Source organism: Coenobita brevimanus, chromosome 71, assembly GCF_032717465.1.
Source record: "Coenobita brevimanus isolate Jiangsu-jjx chromosome 71, ASM3271746v2, whole genome shotgun sequence".
NCBI lineage: Eukaryota > Metazoa > Arthropoda > Malacostraca > Decapoda > Coenobitidae > Coenobita > Coenobita brevimanus.
In genome coordinates, this window is record NC_137024.1 from 47,654,504 (window position 1) to 47,681,076 (window position 26,573).

The following is a 26,573-nucleotide window of genomic DNA, read 5'->3' on the forward strand; positions in this document are numbered from 1 at the left end:
ATGCCCGAAAGAATAACCTCCGTAATGGGTAAGGCACACTCAGATGGATCCCGGCAATGGAAGCAATAATCATTGTAGGGAAAATCAAAGATGTACTGCCTGAGGGCCTCCCAATCTGCAGCTCCAAATTGCCACAGACGACGGTTCTTTAGATAGTCCACAGGCTGTACCGGAGTGACAGGACCAGCCTATGACTAAGCATGACCGATGGAGAGTTGGATGTACAGTACTAATAAACAAATGGGTGAATATATTATTCAGCGGATAGATACACATATTATTCCCGTGTTCAACTTTCCGTGGTCCTAACATACCCATTAAGCCTCTAAATTATTTCCCCATTGTGTTCGGACCAGTGATCAAACTTATTATATGAGCGAGTGATGCGAGCTTTGTTGGGGCTGCTGTCATTATCTATTTATCTATCTATTTTTATGTGAGGAAGAGATTAATTTCCGGGTGGCTTAGGAACCTGGGGCCATCTTCTGGTAGACTTGCAGGTTCCCCAGCACCTCAGTCTTACCAGTGTTTTTACATTCACGTCGATCCAGCACCAAGGTCATTCTGTCGCCTTACGTTTCGTCCTTACTGAACTAGCTTTGTTTAACTTAACCAAACTTGTTCTAACCTAAAATAACTTACTAGGTCTTTTCTGCCTAACCTAATTTCATTTAACCGAACTGAACCGAACTTAACTTTACTTAATCTTGCCCAACCAAACATATTCTAACTTAACCTAACTCAGCCTAACCTACTCTAACCTAGCTTAGTTTAGCTTAACTGGAACTACTCGGGACCGGGTGAGGTTTGAGACTTGCTCGATCTGTTTCCGCATATTTTTACACATGGGCACTTTTGTCTCCAATATACCCAGTACTTACGGTACATTACATTCTTGCTACAACATACAATAACATACAATTTTATTCAACATAGTACAGAGCACTGGGATTGAAGAGGTTAATCTATTAGTGTTATTAAGATCGGAAAAGCTTCATATCTTGTGAATAAAGTTGCCCGGAAGTAGACAAAATATATTAAGAGGCATCTTAATAGTGAAGGGATTTTCAATTTTTGTACGGTACGTTAATTTTGCATCCTGTGTTATTATTACAGCGATACAAACACTATGGAAAAGAATGTTTCACTACATAAGGTGCGGAAGGTCTTTGCTTAGCTAAGAAAAATAAAAAGAAAATATCTGAGTGGAAGGAAGATAATAGTAACAGTGTCAACTGAAGTTTTATGTGGCTTATTGGGACGGTTTCTAACCCTTTCTTCTACGAGAGGGCTTTTATTAACCGTAAAAAAAGCACCTGAGCATGTGGTCGGATTAAAACAAACGTTGTCATCGGAGTAAAAATGTGAAGGTGTAATATGCAGAATAAAACTGCTGATGGAGAAGTGCTAGGGATTTGACTAGTAACAAAAGAGACTTATGCTTATAACTAATAGTCATCCACTTCATTGCAACCACAGCATAGTATTCAAGTTGAGGGAGGGGCCTAATCCCTCAGATGAAAATAAACCAGCTTCTGACTATTTTACTTAGCTCAGGAGAGGCTATCTGAACGGAAGGAGTTAAGTGTAGTCTACTTAAACCCTTTTACTACAGCTTTTTCACCTTATCTTTGCCCAGATTTTCGTCCTTTATCGGCTGTTTTCCCATAGTTCACTAGCAGAAAAAGATAATGCTACGGCTCTTCATCATCTTCATAGCACTTCTTCGTGACTAGTACCATACTTTGGTGTTAGTTTACTATTATAACTAAGACATCCAGGTGGAGAGATGGCAATATTAGGCCAAGTTAAAGAAAGCATAGTAGGGTGCTTTGCTAACATGACAAACTTTTAGAAGAAACTGAAATGTTAGAATATGTACGTCCTCTTGTCGATTTTTTTTTTTTTTTTTTTTTTTGGGGGGGGGGTGTAATAGCCTTTTTATTATTGTCTTCTCTACCAAAAGACGAGTGCATTAAGGGTAGGGGAGGGGGGTCTCATGGTGAAAGGTGCAATGCTTAACATGTAAAAACAACCTGAAAAACGAGTTGTCATATACTCGTAAGATCTTTATACCATCAATACAATGACGTCTGTTTTCTATGATCCAGGCTACCGAAATGACGTTTTTATGCAGAGGAGGAGAGTCGTTTACTACACTTTTTTACACATTAATTTGGTTAAGATTTTCCTCCTTTTGCTCCTTATTTCATGTAACTCAGTGGCAAAGCGAGATCATTCTACAGCTATATACCCTCTCCTTAGCACTTTTCGTGACTAGCATCATATTCTAATGTTAGTCTGTTGTTACAGCTCAGCATTCAAGATGGAGAGATGATAATTTTAGGGCAAGTTAGAGTAAGAGGAGCACAGCGAAGGGATTAATAAAGGCTATAGCTAGCCCCATCAGTTCCAGAAGCCCCTCCTAAGCCGAATAAAATATTTTAATGCGTAGGAAAGAAGTTTTCGTGCTGAGTATATTAGAGCCAAATAAAACTATATTATGACTAGAAAGCGGTCAGAGAGATCATCCGCTAATGCCACTGCCACTAAAAAGGATCTGGATCCGGATTCGTGGATACAGGATTCGGATCCGGATCCGTTGATACCGGATCCGAATCCGCCCCAAAATTTAATCTTTTTTTTTTTTTTTTGGTCCATAGCCCACTTTTCCACAAAATTTAATTGAAATCCACTGAGAACGTTTGGAGATATTGTGCGAGATACTCCGGATCCTTGGTCCATGGCCCACCTTTCCACAAAATTCATCAAAATCCGTTCATAACTTTTTGATAGATCCTGCTAACAAACAAACAAAGAGACAAACAAACCAACGCTGGGTAAAACATAACCTCTTTGGTGAAGGTTAGTAGTAGTAGTAGCAGTAGTAGTAAACTCCATATTCTGTGGAGCTCTTATCGATACTGTAGACATTTTTTTTTTTTTTGGGGGGGGGGAAAGGGAGATCTTTAAAACTGGCATTCCGAGATCGTACCTTATACACTTGGCTTCTTTTGACACATTTTTTTCCTAGCACTAACGCCTTCCGTCGTATTTTTTTCAATTTTTGCTCTCCTGCGCAGCAAAAGCTACTTAATCGATTGTTTTGCACATGTTCCAGTATGCAGTCGTCAACATATATCAGTGCAACTTCATAATGAATCCAGCAAATACTTTTTGAGATACTGAAGAATATCAAAATGGCCGCCTCATACCTTAATGTGCTAAATCGGAAAGTTTTTGGCCGATTTTGACCAAACTCAGTGGAAATGTAGTGGGTCATGAGTGGACGTGATCTGCACAGTATGAATGACCTTGACCTTGATCTCAGGGTCATAGGTCAAAATCCGTAAAAACGTTTTAGTCATACCAAAAGTCCCTTAATTTTAGATCTTGTTATAATAAAACTATTTTCAGAATCCTAAGAGTCTTTAGCTACTTTTAAAGACTTCATAACAGCATTTATGACAAATCAACATTTTTATACGCTTTTTGACGACTCTGGACCTAGATTCTCACATATATAGATCTGGGTTAGATAAAAAATCATATCACTTATCTCTGCACATTTAATTTGTGTGTATTACTGATAATGATCCATTTACTACAGCCACTCCTTATACGGTGTATATTTCATTACTGGTGTACAAATGCGGATTTTTTTTTGTCATTCTAATGTGGAATGTGGCATTACCATCAGGAATGTGGAGTTCTTTGAATACTGCTTCGGCAACTTCAGAAATTTAGTTCTTCTACTACTACTAGGCCTATTACTACGACTACTGCTACAATTACTACTACTACTGCTACTGCTGCTGTAACCTCCACTACTGCTACTGTTATTCTTATTATTCTTATTCTTAGGATAACGATGAAAACTGGAAAGAATCGTTTAATCGGTTAATCGGTCTTTTTAACTTATCCTAATTTCTCTCTTTCATATGGCAAACTTTATCAACAGATTCTGAATGATAGAGGGGAGATATGAGGATCCGCGCACGCCATGTGGTCGAAGCTTCATGTTTTTTCGGGGCTCCGATTTGCAATTTGACCAACGTTATCAACCCGGCAAACGAAGCGGACAGAGTGATGTCAGATTCACATGGTACTGTTCATCCGCTAAAGTACGGTACAATCTGGTCGGTCTGGTCAGCTGTCTGTTTACTGTCTGTCAAAAACTGGGTGAAATGATGGAGGATCTGTGCCAAATCTGAAATTCATGTTTGATAGACCCATACTGAATGAAAGGGAACAGATAACATGTGTGTCTAGCTTCGCGACTGCTTTTCCCCATCGTTAAGTGACTCAATCAGGTAATATGAAACGATGTGTGTGGATGGTTATTTCTGTGAGATAGGGTAAAGATTCTGGGGTCTAGAATGCTGAATAAATAAGTGTGGTCTTATTTTATTGGGCATAATGCGATTAGTTCTCCTTCTGCCATGCTTTTTCGCTTATGCTTTGTGAGTGGAAAAAAAGCTCAGGAGGATGATTTGGTATTTAAAAAAAAAAAAAAAATGCACTTTTTCACAAAATACTAGGAAAACAAAAAAGAAGAAATTATGCATCATTTCACAAAATGCTAAACTTAAACATTCCCATGATCGTGAGAACTCTAGCATTCTATTCCAGTTAACGCCAGAAGATATTAAACTGGGTTCATAGGTTCTTAAGAGTGTTCATGTTGACTCAGTTAACTCGGTCATGAATAGCACATTTATTGCATTTCACTGCTGCTGACGCCAAACGATTTTTAGCTAAGATTGAGTCATGAGATTCTTAGATTGTTATGATGAATACTGATAACAGATTTGAAAAAAGTCATACCTCTTTGGACGGAACACTAATAAAAACAAATCTGAGAAAAGGGTTACCTTCTTTAGACGCGGAGGATTTTTCTAAGCTGAAAGATATGACCCGACGTTGGCTTAAATATAATACAAATTCTTTATTCTCGATCAAACAGTAAATCAGGGTAAATGTAATCTTTTTACTGTACTACAATTGTCTGAGCTGAATGAAATCGTCTGACGCAGGACAGAATATATCAGAGAAGTTCATTGTTTGGGGCCAGAAGGATAAAGACGAAGCCTGCAGAACTGTGCGTTGAGATTTAATTCATTCAGGACGATGACTCCAGTTGTACTGTATCTTTGTTATCATTGGACGATTTTGTTCAGCCGGAGGGGTAGGGGAGAGGCATTCATAAAAATTGATTTAGAAATAACCTCCACTATCCCTTTCACAATGACGACGTTCATTGAGCTTTGTTCTTTGCTTCAGCATGACTATTTTATTCAGTCTAAGAATGGCCTGTCAGCCGGACAACGCTCATTTCTGTTTGACCTACAATTGCTTCGATTCCTTCCCCTTAAAATAACAAAAGTAGGCTATAAGTCTTTTATGCATTATGAGTCCCTTTGATGTTTCTCTATGGATGTTATTATTGGCAATATATCAAGGACTGGCTGGCATTCATGTTCACAGACTGGCGGCAAAAAAGGAAAAAAAAGAAAAAGAAAAGCTTCCCTCATTAGCTGGTGGTAGAATAATTGTGCTCTTGTTTGCACTGTGCCGGTCAACAGTTCCTTTACGCCGTCTCGAAACGCGTTAAAAATATTCTTGACATTTTGTCCTGGCAACCATTAATCATCAAGCGAGTTGAAGGCACATTACATTATTTCAAAACCCCAAATCTGAATATAAATAGCCGAGGAGAAAAAAGTGCTGATGGGAAAAGAAAGGGCTGATTAGAAACTAGAAAGTGTTAATGTAAAAATAAAGTGCTCATGTGAAAATAAAGTAATGATAAGAAAATAAAGTGCTGACTGTAACTGCATCGTTCAGTCCTGACAAAGGGCTTCATATTACTGTCGGTGTTGAACCAAGATCACCTCGCAGACGGTTCTTAATCACCGGTCATCCTTTATTTCATAACACCTTAAACTCTGTGGCCGCTAAAGTTTCATTAAAGGTTATCGCGAGGTTATATGAGACGGCAGAAACGATGTTATTTTTGTGGGCTGTGGTATTTTGATTTCTGCAAGATACAGTACTTATCCAGATACCTGATCTGGCTTAGGTAGAAAGCACTTAAAATTCTAGTTTCTGTTAAATGCCGATCTTAATATGGTAGTAAGTTGAAGGACGTAACTGAACAATATGGTCGTCACTGGCCTTTCTGACTCTCAAGTCGGAGGCTTTCATTTATCTTTGTCGTACAATCCCACGTGTCGTAAGGAAAGAAATATTGTTTTCTTCCTCTGACGCAACTATACTCAGCAGCAATTCGAGGATGCTAAGAACGTTAGTTATCTGAAGTTCATCGTGGTAGAGAACTTGAATGAATGATTACCAACTCAAGAAATACTTCGTAGAAATGAACAAAAGCAACTTAACTTTTGCTGATCACAGAACACTTTTCCATCACTAACGGCACATGGCTGGCCTTCCTGCCACAAATTCTGCTCACAGTGTGTGGGCTTGACCACAGAAAGCCACGACAGGGAGAGATGAAGGGGATTCCCACATAAATCATACCTCACGCAATCTGACCGATCTAGTCATGAGCTGATGGGATTGGGATATATTTGGAAATTTATCCAGGGAACGTATATGTACACTGATTGATTGTTTTATAATCCACTGAGTCTCTTTACATGAACCAAAAGAGGCTGAATTAAATTTAATCTGAGCTTACATAATTTAGGCATTTTTGCATCTCATAATATGTAACACTAAAATGCGGGGATCTAATAACGCCAGGTTTAACTCAGTCAATATCGATACATTTATATATGAAGAGCAACGAAAAAAAAAAATCAAAACCTCATTAAACATAACCCAACCTATGTAAACCTAACCATTAAATGTAGCGAAAATAACTTTAGTCTAACCTTGCCCAACCCAAATCAGTCCAGCCTCGGTACCTTTCCTTATCAAACTCAAATAAAGCAATGCCACCCAACCTAACGTTACCTGAACAGGCCCAACACTTGGTCAAGCTCAAACATACCGGTAACCAAACTTAGTCAAATATGACTCAACCTCAACTGATCTGACATATTAGCCTGATCATACTTGCTTAAATATAACTCTGATCATACGAACATATCCTATCTCAACCACACATAACTCAGCTTGGTGAAACCTAACCCACCTTAACATTACCTAACTAGTCAGTCAAACCTAACCCACTACACTAAACCTGGGAAAAATCTAACCAGAACCAAACAAAACTCTACTGAACCATGCTCAGGCAATGTGTACCTTTTGTCCCTATCACTGCTATCCTTATCTCATCCTAGTAGATTAGTTACTCTTTTCGGAGCTGCCTAGCATGGGCCAACTGGCCTACTGCAGTATCCTCTCTTCTGATGCTCTTATGTTCTGATCATCAGAGAGCTGCAATGGGTGCGATCCTTGGGAAGCTGCTCCTCAAACCCCTACTAACCTAGTCTAACAGAACCAAGCCAAACTATTGTCAAACCTAACCTAAGCTAACCCTAGTACATTTCCTCTGTACCTTCAGAGCGCTGGCTGTGTCGTGGGAGGCCGAGGTGGGTGAAAGCCTGGGGAAGCTGTACCTGAACACAGGGCGGCTGGAGGAGGCAGTGGCGGCCTTCACTACGGTCCTCACACACCACCCAGACAGACTCTCCTCAAGGGTATGGCTGGTGAGTAGAAGGAAATACCTGCATGTGTGTGTGTGTGTGTGTGTGTGTGTGAAAAGAATAAATACATATACAGTAAACACTGAAACACACAAATTTAGTGATAACATACACTTATACCTACAAACAGATAAATACCACATGTAGCAGACATACTACGCAACACATACGGTATTATTTCTATTCAAGGATCTGGTTGGTATGAATAGGGAGTGAATGCTGAGTATACATGAAATATCATACATCAGTATATATCTCATCCCATCAGCCGTCTGACTGTCCACTGCAGGACCGGCCTATCCCTACCGAAGTTGGGACGATACAGCCAATGTATCTCTACCAAGTGGCTTAGGCTGTCTGGCAGAGATTGTATGTAGGGTGAGAAGTGCCTGTAAGTGTAATTGTAATGTTGGAGTGGCTTTGGATGTGTATGTAGTCTGTGAACCAAGTGTAATCGGCCCTTGCATGCCGACTGGGTGCAAGCATACTTTATTGTATGCGACACTGGTTCAACCACAGCACCCCTTATGTCCGCCAAGCAGTACGTGGCCAGAAGAACGCTCCCAAAGTTTATTACCCTGGCGGGGCGCGAACCTTCGTTCTTCAGTGTACGAAAATGCACACTTTACCACTGACCCACAGTGGCTCCATATATATATATACTGTATATATATATATATATATTTCGCAAGTTCGACAAAAAACACAGAAATAATATATATATATATATATATATATATATATATATATATTTCGCAAGTTCGACAAAAAACATAGAAATAATGCGTACACACACACACACACACACACACATACACCGTCTTTCATCATTGGTCTGGTTTCTGAGTGAAGTGGGCAAGGCAGGGATACACATATATACACATGTGTACTCATATGTAAACCTTCCTCCCGAATGTGAATAAACGAATGCGCTCGGGGCAGTTTCGTGCATCCTATTTCCTTGTGGATAGAAGGAAATATGTGTATCCTGTAACAAGTGTGTGTGTGTGTGTGTGTGTGTGTGAAAAGAATAAATACATATACAGGACACACACACACACACACACTATATATATATATATATATATATATATATATATATATATATATATATATATATATATATATATATATATAATACGGTATTAGTTTCTATTCAAGTTGTAATCTGGTTGGTATGAATAGGGAGTGCTTGAATTTTAGTAGTACAGTATAAGGTTATTGGAAGGCCTGAATCATAACTCAGTGGCATCAGAGTACTTAAAAACGACTTCAGAATATGCTATATTCATGTCATATTCCCATTTCATATGGCCTCAAAATGATCAAAAAATTGGCCAAAATGCAAAATTTTCTACCAAGGGGCTTAGGCTGTATGGCATATATATATATATAGGGTGATATATATATATATATATATATATATATATATATATATATATATACAAAGCAGCACACACACACACACACACTCGTATCTCTCTCTCTCTCTCACACACACACACACACACACTCGTATCTCTCTCTCTCTCTCTCTCTCTCTCTCTCTCTCTCTCTCTCTCTCTCTCTCTCTCTCACACACACACACACACACACATACCCACATACTCAATTTTTGCACCGCATTTCATCAAGGGTCTGGCTCGTGAGAAGAGTGGGCAAAGCAGGGTCGTGCAAAAGATAAACTACACGCAGACACGCAAAAATATATACTATATATATATATATATATATATATATATATATATATATATATATATATATATATATATATATATATATATATCCATATTTAAGTACAGTACTCATATCTATATACACATTCATATGAATCCACAAAAATACGTTATTTGTATGTATGTATGTACATAACAGTACCCTGACATACTGAGCAAAATATCTGCATGTTCATGCGTACTGATTCTCTCTCTCTCTCTCTCTCTCTCTCTCTCTCTCTCTCTCTCTCTCTCACACACACACACACACACACACACACACACACACACACAAATATATATATATATATATATATATATATATATATATATATATATATATATATATATATATATGCCTCCACTATTTCAATACGCTGAATAATAAAGAAATACAGCTACATTAACCTGTGGGAATGGCATCATCATCAATAATGATAAATTGTGAGGAAAGGATCAAGAAGGAAAAGCTTGTGTATGAAAATGTTCGCATCAGAACACCAATTCAAAGCTCAGTATTACAAACTTCCTTACTTTGCAAAATAATAATAATACCGGTATCATAATCACCATTATCAGCAGCAGCAGCTGCAGCCAAACTTTATTTATCTTTATTAAAATTTCTGCGTCCATTATCTAAAAGCGGGGCGTGGAAGCATAAACTCAGGAAGTCATCAAAACACGCAGTGAATCGAGCCTTACATCCATCTACTAATTGTTAATCACTTCAGCAAGATAACGTTATTGATTACTTACCTTTATTTATTCTTATCTTGCCGCCGCCAGACGATTTTATTCAGCTCAAGATATACGCTTCGTATATTCTTCACTAACAGATTCCTGTGCTGAATAAAGTGGTCCGGAGGTAGCAAGAATAAAATACAAACTACGTCCTTTGGCTGAAACGGTTAGTACAATCGAAATGTGAAATAATAATAATAAAATGGAAAGTTAAATAAATAACAAGGCCTAGTGGAAGGGAGAGGGAAGAAAGACGAGAACATACTTTTCCATTATTCCTTGATTTCCAGTAACACTTTTATACCAAAACTCTCCGAAATGTGTCGCGAATATCGCTCTTGACTCAGTTTCAACGAATGTTCGGGTCTGGACATGTCTTAGTCTCCATTATGCGAAATTCATGGGCCTTCCAAAACTTCGATTGATCGATTTTTACATATAGCCTAAAAGAATATAATAATATACTGTACTGTACGTACCAGTACTAACGAAAATACACCCCCATCATTATAGAAGTTGTACATGTATTATCATATAATATACATATATCACAAAATATACTAGAGAACGGTACTGCACTCACCAATCACACGTTCCTGTTGTTCAGAGGAGATTCCATTTGACAACCCAGTGACGTAATCCACCACCACTAGCCCACCAAAAGCCACCCAACCTTCACCATAAACACAGTGCACAGCACTTTTGTAACTTTCGTAACTTGCTTCCACCTCTTTGGTTCACTTTGGGAGGAGCCATCGCGATATTTCTCAGTGACAAACATACAAGATCGAGCAGGACACATCCAAACACAACGTAAACATGGCGGGCGGGCACCGGGTGGTCCGATGCTCGCGCTGGCGGAAGCATCGTAAACTAGGGTTGGGCATATAGATACCAAAATATCGATACTTTCGATACCAGCTGTTGAAGCTTAAGTATCGATGCTGATGCCTAAGTATCGATATTTCGATTACTAAAGAAAATGTTCCGATTTGGCAATTTTTAAGAATTTCAATATGCAGAGTAGTGCGGTGAAAAGCAGGGATATTATTTTTGCGTCTGGCAGCCCGGTGTCTTTGTCTCCTGTCGTCCCATGTCACCGGCAGCGCTCCACTTTTAGGGAATTATCCCCAGATTTGGAACTTTTGAGGAACTTAGGGAATAATCTGGGGATTTCAAAAAAATTAGGGAATTCTAGAGATTTTTTTTTTTTTTTTTAACACCTGGGATTATTTAGGGAATATGTTCATATGCACTTAAACCGCACCGGCGGCAGTATAAAATACTACACTCAAACATTAACTTTTCAAATGTCTCGCCTAACCAGTCAGCCGTCCTGAGCCCACGTAGAAGGTACTCACTGGCTGACAGAAGTACAGAACCCCACTCCCTGCTTTGAAATCTCAGCCAATGAATCACGATGGATCTATTGTCAATGGTGATTTGCCCATCGGCTCAGTTGCACTGACAGCCCTCAGCTGAGTAGCTCGGCCTTGTCATTGTTGTATAACTTGTGTGTGGGTCACGTGGTAAGCGAGCTTAGCGTCTTTTCATTTTTTTCATGATATTTTAAGGTCTAAGTAATAATGTAGTGCTTGTCTCAGTTATGTTGCAGTCATGAATGATGAATATGCAAACAGCGAAAAGAATACGAGTAATGACATGTCTTTATATAATATACACGGTGAAGACTGATATCGATTAGGCTTAGAAGTTTAACCTCTGGTAACTTTCAGACAGTGGAGTAAGGAGTTTGGGCCCATATGTTTTTTACTATTTCATCAAGCAAAGAACCGTGTGGAAGAATCATTTTATTCACTAAGCCAGCTTAGGATTTATTTAGTGGGCATGGAAAAGAGAATTAGCCTAATAAATTTTTAGCAAACGGGTGAACGAGTATTAGAAATTTTCAGTAGGCTGCTGAAACTGAACGCTACTCGACAGCCATAATCATTGAGTACTAGGCCTAGACACTGTGAAGCAACCCTTTGTGTCTGTGTATAAAGGCTTTTTCGAGTTTGCATGTGATTATGCAAACCACCAGCAACACTGATGAAAAGTGACATTTTCATAAACCTTTTCTAGCATTATGCAATGAAACATCTGGTGATAGTAATTTGGGGAATTTTGACATACTCTGGGGAAATCTAAACAGCTGTCTGGGGAAATATGGTATTGGTAAAGTGGGAACCCTGGTCACCGGGCGTGTTGACCGTCCTGTATAAGTCACAACACTGACCTTGACAGGACTGGCATCCTTAGGATATATATATATATATATATATATATATATATATATATATATATATATATATATATATATATATATATATATATATATATATATATATATATATATATATATATATATATATATATATATATATATATATATATATATATATATATATATATATATATATACATAAAACATTAAACAAAGGTCGAGGTATCGGTATCGGTAATCGATACTGCCGATACTAGTCAAAAAAGCAATCGGTATCGTATCGATATTAAATGGCTGTTATTGCCCACCATGATCGTAAACTATCGCGCATGGCGCGAAAAGAGCCCGCCAAGTTTGAAACTTCGGTTGGATCTCTGATTTCTTCGTTAAACTGAATTAAGAATTGCTTAGCAAAACCTTCGGTTTATCGCATTTTCCGGTTCAAAGATTGCCGTACAATCGAGATTCTACTGTAATGATAATCCTTTCAGTACGGTGACTATATTTTTTAACATTTTCTTGCTATCTCCAGACGATTTTAATCAGCTAAAGGCAAACCTCCCAAATCGAAGGGGTTAATGAGGAATATATCTAACCCCTCCAGAAAATTACCTAATAGTAGCATAAATAAATTTACAGAAGCGGGTAACGACTTCAGTACGGGGACGTTCTTTCTCTTTCACTCTTACTACCACCACATGACTATTCAGCATATAAGAGGCCTTCAGACCTGCAGGGATTAGATATAGGAATTAGATTATAAAGTTAAATATATCCCCCCTTTAAATCCTTCACAGCTGAGGCTAAATAATATCTCGCAGTGGCAGCAGAAGTAAACAATAAAAGACGCCACCTACACTGCCAAAGCGCCTCACAAGTTCACAGAGAGGGGATCAGAAACTTGGAGTCCTTTGAAGTTGATCTGTGACTTCATACTAGCCAGCGTAGGTGTTGTAGTGACCTTCAGGGGAATGGATGTTTAGATAGACAGATAGATAGATAGATAGACATATAGATAAGGCAAATACAGCTAGATACGACTGACAGATAGGCAAAAAGATAAATGGACAGAAAGATAGACTGACAGACCTACTAACAGATGGATAGATTGGCAGACGACAGATACTGATACATAAACTAAGATAGATGTAGATAGATGAGCAGACAATCAGACAGGTAGACAGAGCGATAGATAAACAGAGACAGAAAGATATAGGAGGGAGATATGATTAGCTAAGGAAATATACAGATAAAGAATCATAGGTAGACATAATAAGTAGACAGGTAGTAGTGATACTTCTACAGACACAGACTCAAAAGCAATACGGTAGATACTCTCTTTACTGACAGAATGATGAACTAATGACTGGATAAATGGCTTGAGAGAGAGAGAGAGTTCATTTCAGTAACTGACGTAATTCAGAACAGGCTGATAGATGGATAGACAGACAGCAGTAACCTTCAGCAGTTATTCCTCTAACGTGTGAGGCGAGACATTGATCGATGACCTAACCTAGATACCAGCTGTTCCGGGATAGATGTGAGTAGATACGTTAACGACTAATAGATGGAGACATGTGATAGGAATTAAATTTTTTTACTGTAAGCATCGTCAACATTACCATCATCGTCAGTAGCATGATCTTTCGTCATTAACATAAGCATCGTCGTCGTCTTGGATATCAACATCAATAACATCTAAAGAAACATCAGAGCCATCACCACCAACACCATCATCAATTACAACAGCATAAACATCAGAACATAACAATATCAACATCAACATCACGAACTTTAACACCATCATGCCAACCCTATTCTCACTTATTACAAAGGTGATGGTAAGGAACTGAAACAGGAAAAAGGTAAAATACTTAAGTGGAACTGCATAATGGGTACTTAAAATGAGCCACACATTCATTTACTATGCATGCAGGTCTTCGAAATCCTGACAATAATGGAGGCTTTTTCCCTTTCAATACAATTATTGTTGTTACCAGACGATTTTGTTCAGCACAGAATAGATGTTTGGTAGTGAAGGGATTAAACCACTCCACTGAAATCGTTAAAATTCTATCCTTACTATTGCTAGGCGATTTTACTTAGCGTAGAAAAGAGGTACGGTAGTAGGATGGGTTAATGACTTCTTTTTGTTCACTGTGTATTATAATCTACAATACATATGACAGATTAGACACAAGCATTTCAATTTCCGTGAGTCATAAAGTTCTTCCGTCAATATTTGTAGCTGTTTTTATATTTTACTGTATTAGGACCACAGGAAGCTGATAAATCCTCTATAGATGTATCTCCTGGTCACTTTTATCTAAATCCTTTGCACAGTGGAAACGTCATGCGGTGTCAGTCACAGGCAACAGAGGGACAATCAGGGTGGCAGAGTGGTAGCCTAGTGATGGAGTTACGGGACAGAGAACAAGATGGAGAGATTGCATTCGCAGGTCTGGTGAGATTGGATGAAAGAGGATAACAGCCAGTAGGTTAGAGTTGAGAGTGATAGGACAGGATTTTCTCCAGAAGTAACTAAGGCTAATTACCATAAAAACCACTTCCTTGATAGCCACAAAAGCGAGGCATTTCTTGTGATAAAAATAGCCGTCTTGTCCCATTGTCAAAGACGTCTAATATGATAGCAGTGGGGAAGGTCAGAGTGGATGAGAGTGAATAGGATCGCGTGGGTCGAGGTCTGTGTGGTTCTATGGACGACTGTGATTGGATGAGTGGTTGGGAGAGCCGAGGGATGGATGTGGGAAGATGAGTGAGAGGCATAAGGTGGAGAGGATTATACGTAGTGGCCTTTGGTGTGGCTTCAAAGAGTGGATAATAGAGGGTGGACAATACAGAGACCTGGGACATGATTAAAGACGGGAACAACAGAAGATACTGTATTACTGAATGCTGCTTGTTGCCTGAAGGATGAATATGTGGACGTCCGCGAAAGAGTGGGAAATACGATAGAAGGAATATACGCTACCGCACTCTACTTGACGGTCTTTGGTGTGGCATCAGAGAATAGATAGCATATCAGAGGGACATGACTACGAATGGGAAAGACCGAATAACATGACTGAATGTTTGCCTATTGTTTGATGGATGGATTTAAGGAGAAGAATCAGAGGCATGACGGAATGAGCATACTTGCTGGACTTAGGTGAGCCTTGAAATGGTAGATATACAGTAAGGATTTGGGATATAAATAAAGGCGCTAAAGGCCAGTGATACCACTGAACCCTGCCTGCTGCCGGAGGAATAGATGTAAGCAGATGAGTCAACATTATGATGAAGGGTTTGGCAGGGTTAGAAACGGTAGATGGAGAGAACTCTGACATTACCAAAGACGAGAAAGGTCAAAATTTAATATTGCTAAACGAATGCCTATTGCCTGAGGATGGATATACTGTTAGCTTTGGTGAGGCCTGAGAAGGTGGATGTAAAATGCTGGGGCGTTACTATAAGTGAGACCAAGGAATGTTACTGAATTTTACAAGACAGTTGCATGTGGAACAGTAAAGGATGAAATCAATATAAGAAGTGGGTTCTTGCGAGGGAATATAGGCAGAAAGCTTTGTTGAAACTTGATAGGGTGAATATTAGAGAACTAGGACGTGTTTGATGACGAGCAAGAGCAAATAACATTGCCAAAACGCTGCCTATTGCCTTATGGGTGGATGAATAATGGAAGGAATATGCAAAACTCGTAGGATTTATGGGCTTCAGAGGGTGAATATTAAAGACTTAGAATATGACGGAAAACGTGAAAGACCGAAGAGTATTCCTGAATATTGCATGTTGCTCGATGGATGGATGCGAGTAGACTAGTAAGATAATTATGACAGGGAAAGTATAGGTAGCAGACTTTGTAAAGTAATGAGAAAGTGGATAGTACAGAGACCTTAGATGTGGTAAAAGATGGGAAAGGGCGAATGATATTAATGAAATCTACCGGCTGCTGGAGGGATGGATTTGGACAGATGAAGTAGGTAGAAGATGGAAGGCATATCCGCAGAGAGCTGTATGGACAGTTAGAAGAACTATATTAGACCTTTTCGATGTGACTATTGACGGGAAAAACCAAGTAATATTGCTGAACGATGCCTGCTGCCCAAGGGATGGATGTGGGCGGATGAGTAGGGGTTATGATAAATAAAACAAGTCGGCAGGCGACAATGGCCAGTTCTAAGCGGACTAAGCTTTGGTCCAGCCGAGGTACAAATTATAGGTGGCGCTGCCAGCGACGGGAAGTGAGTTTCAACACTAAAAGTCGTTTCTATATGGAGGTACTCCATTTCAGTATTCCACCCAAGAATCATGGCTCTGGCTTAATAATCTTCGGAACCTTAGCATTTCGCGCGAGCAACGTAGTAGTTTTAGCGCTTTCCATATTTTCTGCACTCGATGACCTTTGACCCCTAATCTGGCGGATATAAATCATGCATGTACGAGGCAGACCTGTAGTACTCATTAACGTCTATAAACATGCAAAGTTTCCAACGATTCCATCCACCCACTGTGGAGCTAGGGAACCTGAAATCGTGGAATGGCCCACCAGATGTACAACTTCTAGGTGGCCCTGCCAGCGACTGGAAATAAGTTTCGGCATTAAATGTCATTTTGTAGGGAGTTACTCCACCGCAACATTCCACCCAAGAATCATGATCCTGACTTGATAATCTTCGGAGTCTTAGCATTTCGCGCGAGCATAGTCATGATTTTATGTTATCACCGTTTTCGCATTTGATGATATTTGACCCCTGAACTGGCCAATGTTGCACAGGTGTATAATAGGTACATAGGAAAATATTAAGAACCCATAACACGCCTAAAGATGAGTAATTACGAATACTATTACCGAACATTTTAGTACTGCCTAAGGAATGGACGTGAGAAGATAATTAAGAAATAATACGGAGAGAATATTCTTTTTTAGGTTGTATTGCACTTGAAAGGGCGAATATGAGAGAGTCATGACGTGACTGAAAACGGGAAATAAAGAATACAATTGCGGGAACATTTAATGCAGCCCAAGCGGTGAATGTTGAGTAGATGAGAAGTATACAAGTACAATAGGAGAGGAAGATATACTGTAATGTAGGCAGACTCGCCACTGTTGATCTTCAGAGGGCAAATATTAACGACCTGAGACATGACCAAAGACGAGAAACAGCAAATAATATTGGAGAAACTCTGGCCGCTGGCCCCATCCACAGCACAGCAGAGCACAGCACCATCCGACCCTACACCGTTTAACTAATTGGGCAGGGGAGAGGGTAGATGAAAGGTCATAACGTCAAGCTCCACCTTCATGCACCTGATTTTAATTAGACTCTATCAGTAATGCGATTTATTTTTCCATGGCTCTGTTTCCCTGTGTTAAGTATTTGACTGCAGTATAACGAAACGATAACACTTTTTTCGTTATTTCTTTTAAAGCCAGGAACTTAGAGGACAGATTATTTATTTTTAACATGTGCTTAAGATTATATTTAGATTCGGGCAAACGTTTCCCGAAAATTGAATAGGCCTAATAATAATAATAATAATAATAATAATAATAATACAGTAATAGGTAGGTAGCAGGATTAAAATATTAAAACATGGTCGTAGTGAAGGAATTAATTAGATTCCACTAGTAATGCGATTTATTTTACCGCGGCTCCATTTCCTTTGTGCTAAGTGTGTAGTATGGGGTTAAAGTAATATTTTTCTAATGATTTCTTGTTATTAGTTACTCCTTCCGGCCTCATGCACTCAGTTTCCTCTTCTAATTTTTCTTCATCTTTATCTACTTATTCTTGCCGCTGCAAGAGTTCTTACTAAGAATATAATCGCACACAGGGTGCACCCAATCTGTTTTTGCCTCTACGTTCCCAGGAAGATAAAAGTAATGACCTCACTCAACTATTTCACTGCAAAAGGCATCATCTAAACTGAACAAAAATCCCCTGATCAAGACTCAAATAAAACCAGTAAAACGCCTTTGCCAGCGAGGTACGAGCGAGGCCGTTTAAATCCGAAAGCATTGAAATGTCGCCTTACCTCCCGAGGATGCCTAGACTGTATTGATGGCTATCTACCTACCAAGTTTCATGCCTTTACAACAAACTGTCTGGCATGTGGCCCTTTTTTCAATATTTACGACATACTGCACTTGGCGCGTGTCACGTGCCACGTGCACCACAGGAGTGTGATGAAACCTGTCAAAAACAAATCTTAAAGAATGGGACTATCATATGGTGCAAACCACGCAGTGATCGGCCCTGTGGTTGCTGAGATATAAGCTTTACAAAAGCGTTACGGTCGGGCAGGATCGGGTGTCTCATATGTGAGAAAATGCCACTACTTTACTTAACGAGAGAACCGCCAGGGCTTCGCCCTCGCTCGTAAAGATGTAATTGTAGGGAAAGTGATATCTGCTTATCATCGAACATGTCTATATAAAGGCATGTTTGAACTCGACTAACTTGTTCACAAAGGTACCATTAAAGCAGTGAGACAAGAGATTCCAGTTGTTGGCGCACGCTTGTGTGTGTGTGTGTGTGTGTGTGTGTGTGTGTGTGTGTGTGTGTGTGTGTGTGTGTGTGTGTGTGTGTGTGTGTGTGTGTGTGTGTGTGTGTGTGTGTGTGTGTGTGTGTGTGTGTGTGTGTGTGTGTGTGTGTGAGAGAGAGAGAGAGAGAGAGAGAGACAGACAGACAGACAGACAGACAGACAGAACACAAAAACACCAATTTCCGAGTCCCTCGCTCTCGCATCCACAATGGAATGTTGCCACTATTACACTCTGATGGGGGGCACGGGGAACGCCAGCCTCTTCACTCTCATCATCGCTTTTCATTTTCGCCCATAATAGCGTTAGTTCTCGTCATTAACCCTTTCACACTGGTATCATCTTTATTGCAGTCTTTTTACCCTACCATGGCCAAGATTTTCGTCCCTTTTTAGCTTATTTCACGTAACTGAATGGCAAAATAAGACAATACTATGGCTTCCCATCCTTTCCACAGCGCTTCTTCGTGACTAGCATTATACTGTAGACTTAATCTCCTCTTACAACTCACTATTCAAGATGGAGAGATTGGAATTTTATGCCAAGTACGAGTAAAAAAGTCATAGTTTATCCCTGCTACTACCAGACAATTATATTCAGCCATCGCCGTCGTAATGAGAGAGTTAATGAAGCATGAGGCCCGTATTTTCTTCGGATAAAGAGGCCCCCTATCATCTTTTACTGACTGATTTATTTTGCTCATTACACCTTATTACACCTTTCCGTGTTATATAAATTCTTCTAATATCTGCAGCAATAAATGTACAAAAGAAGATTAACAAACCATATCCAAAAATAAATCACATGGGAAGATGTGCTAGGGAGCCTCCTTAACCAGCGAGCATACGGGCCCATATCTAGCCCAGCCAGTTCAAAATTTATATCCAAAACTAAATACAATGACCTGGAGGCAACAAAATACAGACTACGCCATAGTACTGAAGGGGCTGAGTCTCAGTAATACTACGGCAAAATGAGCATTAACCCGTTCAGCTTGATTACGTACTTCCTAACATTATCCTTTATACTGCCAGACGATTTTATACAGCTTAACGGAGATCTCTTTTAGTGGAGGAGTTGAGTAAAGGATGTATCTGACTCTTGCACTTCTAAAAGTCTCCTCTTAGTTGAACGCAATCGTCTGGAACAGCAAGAAACCGAAAATTATGCTACCGGATTCAAGCGTCAAAAGAGTTTCCATGTAACACCAACATTCAGTCACAACGGTATGATCTTGACGCAAAATGTAAGATATTATTTTTAACACCCTCAGGCTTCTATGATTCACCCTCAGGTTAATTTAATCATCTGGTGTCCCAAAAATGAGAGGGTTAAGTCTTATTAATGTCATATCAGATCGCACATTAAGAGATTTTTCATAAAACACTCTACACAGAATCACAAAGCAGGATCGTCCGTGTAAAAAGCGCCTCATTTCCTTTGCAGTACGGGGTCGGTTCAGTCGGAATTGCTAGTGTTTTTTTTCCATCATTATATGCTTGCAATAACCATTTCAGTGTTTATAGTGTCTTTTTGTTTATTTTTTAGTCTGGTAACTATACGGTTGATCAATATTTTCACAAAGTAGCTAAAACATCTACGGTTTTCACGCCAGGAGACTGAGCCGTTCCCGCAACACACGAGAAATGAGATGGGCCACCCTGTATGACCGATGACTAAAGACTATAATAATGGCCAAGCTAATTTATACATTCGTCTGGGGAACAAAAGAATAAAATACACATCATATCATTATACTACCTGGGTAAAGCCTCATTAGCACCAGAACAAAACGATAATTAAGAGGATTTCCGCAGAACACCAAACACTCAGTCATAACCATTTGGCCTTGATACAAAATACAATCCACTAATTCTACAAAACGACGATGATGATAGCCTATACATTCCTCCTAATTACCGTAATGATGAGTCTTCCTATCAAATTATCCCTCCCCAGCCCCCTCCTGATTGGACCAGAGCCGGCCCGGGGATTAGGTGGGGAGTTGGGCACCAATCAATGAGAATTTAAGCCGTCTGATGGGCCGTATATCGCGGCTTAAAATAAAAATACAGTTCACGGTCAAATGGTAAGTAATGGGATGGATGTCAGACCACTGGCGAGAGGAAATTTTACCCCTCTACTACTATGACGTATTTTATATTTCATCTTTGTTTATTGATGCTTTTATTTAGAGGAAGGGTCTGTAGTACTGTAGAGTAATATTTAGTCTATGCTTACCCCCATCCCAAAGGAAATGAGTTTCGTGCGCAGAATATAATTTTCTGGAAAGAGCAAGAATACAAAAACTGAAGCGTCATATGATTCTAGAGGTAAACGCAAAATTACTTAAAACTATTTTTTTTTCTATTATAATGTCTTTAAAATTTATTGTTATTACCGTCTGACAGTTTTCTGCAGTTTAGGAGAGACTTTCCGAACCTGCGATGTTGGATACAGTCTTGGCTAAACGCTCCTGTACAATATATATTTCCTTAGTTGAAGAAAACAGTCTGGAGGTAGCAAAAAACAAAATACAGAGGACATCATTGCAGCGAAAAAAAAAAAAAAAAAAAAAAAACTACCAGGTTGTTGAGATTCCTGCCAAATAAATAAAGACAAGAGCCAGCATCTTACCGTTAAAGGCAGTCTTTTATGTAAGAGAGGGATAAGTTATATACTGTAATATAAACTTCTTGCTTTTAACTGGTACTATAAACTTAAGAAAACTGACAAATCAACTTCATAAGTAACAGTGGAACTTCTATCAAACAATCTTTCTTTAGTAAAGTGATGATTTCATAGCAAACTTGGATGTCCAGACAGCGTGCAAGGAGGATTGCCCTCACCTCTTACGATGTGAAGGGACCCGTGACAAGGCTGCAGTACCGAAGAAACATTAATCCATCTGAGCGGCCGTGTCTGGCTGCCTGGATTTAAAAAAAAAAAAAAAAAAAATAGTTCACGGCATGTGATGGTATGGCTGTCAAACGCTGACGAGAGAATTCAACTTCATTAATCTGTTGGTTTATTCTAGCTATTTCCAGACGATTATATTTAACCTGGGGAGAAACCTATCGCAATGAAAAGCTTAGAAACAATATTCATTAACCTTTTCACTGCTGTTCGTACACTTGCGTGTTTTATTCACGCTAACACCAGAAGATTTCTATTTACTGAAAGAAGTCCTCAAAGGTTAAAGAAAATAAAAAAGATGCATCTCGAGTAACACATTCTTCACTATCGGAACACCTGGAAATCATATTTAGACTAAATCAGACGATTTGCTAAGAGAAATCCGATCAGCCAAAGGCTGCACCACTCAACTGTGAACCCTCTCCCCCAAACTCCCACCACCAGACACAAAATTTTTCAGGACAGGAAAAGACCACTCGTTGCGGAGAGAGTTAGTTCGTTCACCCCCGGCCATATTCTGTTAAAAATAATAAAAGCCGTGGGCAGCTTAAGTAAGGGCACTCTGTAGACCCTGCACACACGACAAATGCCACGTCCTCTAAACGAACTATGAAAGAAAAGAAGGTAGATCTTCCCCGTCTTTGAGTTTCGTTGAACCCTCCATTACACCGATTTTTTTTTTCTTTTTGATACCAGCAGATTAATCATTCGCCTAAAGAAAATTTCATAGCATGAGAAACATCACTATAATCTCAGCAAACTCAAGAAACGTCACTTTTTCAACGTACTGAAAAGAAAATAAACCTCCCGTCTCGAAATTTCACTCGGACACAAATTACAGATGTACTGTAAGCCTCCGAGTACAGAGATGACATTTAAAGTTTTGTTCTTGGATAGCGCTAGAGAAATTCAATCACCTCAGAGCATCCAGGCAGATTATTCGGTACCCGTATAACCCAGCAACACTTAATGATTTAGGTTTATTCTAGCTGTCTCTAAACGATTTTATTCACACACACACACACACACACACACACACACACACACACACACACACACACACCAGGTACATATATTCTTATAAACAGAGACTATGTCTTTTGCAGTTTCAACACACGAGCTACAAGTTCGCTTTTCACTTATCGATCATTTTTTTCACACGTACAGGTTCTTTGGACGCACTGTCATCAGAATATTAATGTAACTTCACCTTAAATACAATAATAAGGTTGTCACGATCAGAAGAGATTTAATGGTTACGGTTTTAACATTTGTAGGCTCTGTTGATTTTCTCTCCGAAATTAAATTGTCTAAAGTTATGGGAATAAAATACTAGAGTTGTCCTAAACATGAAAGTGGTAAAATGTTTATAGTCTATATAACAACATCCTTCGCAGTGTAAGAGTAACAGAGTAAAGTATTTATACCTTGAAGATTACCAGCATTTCCACTGGAGTGCAGGATGATCTCAACAGAAACATCTGTTGTACTCAGACCTCCTCGCAAAAGTTGGCAAACTCCATGGATTCGTGTTGCAAATTTCACATTTCACGAAATATATATACCTTCGTAGGTTGATCTCTAATCCCTTTAAACCATTTATAAAGCCTGAATCCAAATGAAAGAAAATCATTCGGGAGCCGAATGCTAATCGCCCACCAGAATATGTTGTTGACTAAGTCCAAGATTTTGGCCATATCTTGATACCCTGAACTTTCATGTTGATAGCTCAAGCCGTTTGTGAGATATAATGGTGCTAAAGGCGGGGGATAAAAACTAGTTGACAATTGGCAGCTATTTTGGTGACCTTGACGTTGACCCTGAGTGCCCATTTTCGAACTCGTTCAAGATTTTTGGCGATATTTTGATACCCTGAAGGTTTCATGTAAATAACTCGAGCCGTTAATGAGATTAATGGTGCTAAAGGCGGGCGATAAAAACTACTTAACCTTTGGCTGCCGTTTTGCTGACCTTGGCCCTGTGTGCCCTTTTTCGAGCTCGGTCAAGATTTTGGCCATATCTTGGTACCCTGCAGGTTTCATGTTGATAGCTCAAGCCGTCCATGAGATATAATGGTGCCAAAGGTGGGCAATAAAAACTAGTTGACCTTTGGCAGCCATTTTTGTGACCTTGACGTTGACCACAATTGCCCATTTTCGAAGTCGGCCAAGATTTTGACTATATCGTCATATCCTGAAGGTTTCATGTTGATAGCTCATGCCGTTCATGAGATAAAATGGTAACACACACACACACACACACACACACACACACACACACACACACACAGAGGCAGGCAAAAACATTATCGCTCCGCCTGGTAAGGCGGGCGATAAAAATGACGAAGGCGTCCTGTGGGTTTTGCCCACGGAACAAATGTACCAGATTTGAAGTAAACTGGTGAATAAATGTAGAAACTGCACCCAATATAACAAGCGTTCGAAAGAAAGAAAAAAGAAACTGACAAAATACAGCATGATCACCATATGACGGAAACTACAAATAGCGTATGTACCATGTGCCCGAGACAGGGATGTTCTAGAGCATTCGCAGGTAGGATCCACTTGGTCCTGAACTGAACCTCATTTTTTTTTTTTTCAGCTTTATTATTAAAGTGCTCACGGCATTTACACCAGCATTTTTCTTTCATCCTCGGCAGGGAGGCTGGGGTTACTTTCTCGATGACCTTTCCTCACTTTTTCCTCCTCCTCCCTTTGACTTCTCCTCTCCTCCTCCTCCTCCTCCTCCCGCATCTTTCTCACAACTTTGTCGTTTATTTGTGGGTCTGTTGCTTGTTAATCTGCGTCCATTGTACCTCGCCCCGCTCTCCCCAACTCCTGACAAAAGCTCTGCCCGCCATTATCCTGCAGACCTACCAGGCTTCCTGTGCTGTGGCTCCCTTTGTGCACTGTTTCATTCTGTTCGTCGTTTCTTGAGAAGGGGGAGTGAATAATTGAGTAAATATGTAACTTAAAGCATTTTCTGTGGACGCTGGCTGAAATTAGTGTAGCTATTTCTTACTTTTTTCTGTTTCTTGGGGAGGGGATGTCATTAAACGAGTAAACTCGAAGGTATTTTCTGTGGACATAGGTTCAGTTTAATGCAGTCATAAATAATTCAGCATGCAGTGGTAATGGGGCAGACCTGCAATTAAAATGGTACTGAACTGTGTAGCTTGGTTGATAAATTCCATACCAAACATTAGTTCACCATATTATATATATATATATATATATATATATATATATATATATATATATATATATATATATATATATATGTATAGGGGCAGGCTCCCACTGCTACCTTGTGCGTCCCCATGAGGCACATAGGGGAAGGCCTTGCAGATATACAGCACGAGGCATCGCCTTAGACGGTGGAGACCATGAGATCCCCCAAAGGTATATGGGACTCCACTGATTATACCGAATACGGTGGCAGAAAAATTACATCTCACCAGAAACTATGAGACAGGGAGGTGAGAATATTTGCCACAATCCTCCTAGCCAAACATGAATTCTACTGTTAATGATTTGATGGGGGTACCTGCTGGATCATCGTCCACTAAAGGTCCAACCACAGTCCCTCCTGTGTTTATGGGCAGTGTGCCACTGAAAATGAGTTGGCACTGTCTCGGCAAATCAGAGACAGGGACATTAAACAAACTGAAATCCACATACAATGTAAGAAGCCTCGCAGAAGGTTACAAACTTGATATCTTAATGACTGAATTAGAAAACATTACTTACGACATTGTAGGCTTGAGTGAGATCCACAGAAAAGAAGACAAATTAATTCGCTTCCAAGACAGCAACCACCTGTTTTACTACAGAGGAAGGCAAATAGAAAAGTAAGTGGCGAAGAATTTCTGTTTAACTGAAATCTTGCAGAGAACATCGTTAAGTTCAGTAATGTGTCTGACAGAGTGGCATGGACTGTAATTACCCTGAGCAAAAGATACACCCTGAAAGCAAGACAGGTATATGCACCAACTTCTCAAAGCTCAGATGAAGAAATAGAAACATTCTATAATGACATCTCCCAGATTATGGAAGAGGGAAAAGAAACAGATATACCATACCCATGAAAGATTTCAATGCAAAAGTTGGAAGATCAAAAAATGGAGAAGCATGTATGAAAAAATTCGGAGTTGGACAAAGGAATGACAGAGGTGAAATGGTGTTAGTTTTGCTGAAGTGTATAACATGAGAATAATGAACACATTCTTTCACAAAAGAACAGGGAGAAAATGGACCTGGAGAAGTCCAAATGGAGAAACCAAGATTTAAATCGACTTCACATAGCAGATAAGAATAACAGTCATAAATGTTACAGATATCAACAAAGTAAATATAGGAAGTGACCACAGAACAGTGCGTTGCACAACCAGATTCGTTTTCAGAAGTGAAGGAAAGTAAATGATTAAAAATAAAAGGATATGCCCAATAAAAGACAACGAAATCAAAGTAGCCTTTCAGTTAGAAATAACGATCAGATTTCAGGATCTAGGTAATGTTGAGTGTGACATTGATGAATGACAGACAAAGAAAAGTGCTAAGAGAATCAGCCAAGACAGTTGGGAAAGCTAATACAACCAAAGCCAACAAGTATTCAGTAAAGACCCACAAGTTCATGAAAACAAGAATTGAGATGAAACTAAAAACAAGGAAAGGTATACCGGTAATAAAAAGAGCGGAAATAAATGGGCTTATCAACAAGAGACAGAGAGAAGAAAAAAA

The 26,573-nt window shown here is 39.3% G+C and overlaps 1 protein-coding gene across 1 annotated transcript in view; it reads left to right on the forward strand.

Moving 5' to 3' along the window:
* Positions 1–26,573, forward strand: part of LOC145406772 (protein O-mannosyl-transferase TMTC1-like) — a 328,915-nt gene that overhangs the window by 289,295 nt on the left and 13,047 nt on the right. Inside the window, exon 14 of the mRNA XM_080277869.1 lies at positions 7,532–7,676. Within this exon, the coding sequence (XP_080133995.1) occupies positions 7,532–7,676 (145 nt within the window). The remainder of the gene's footprint in view (positions 1–7,531; positions 7,677–26,573) is intronic.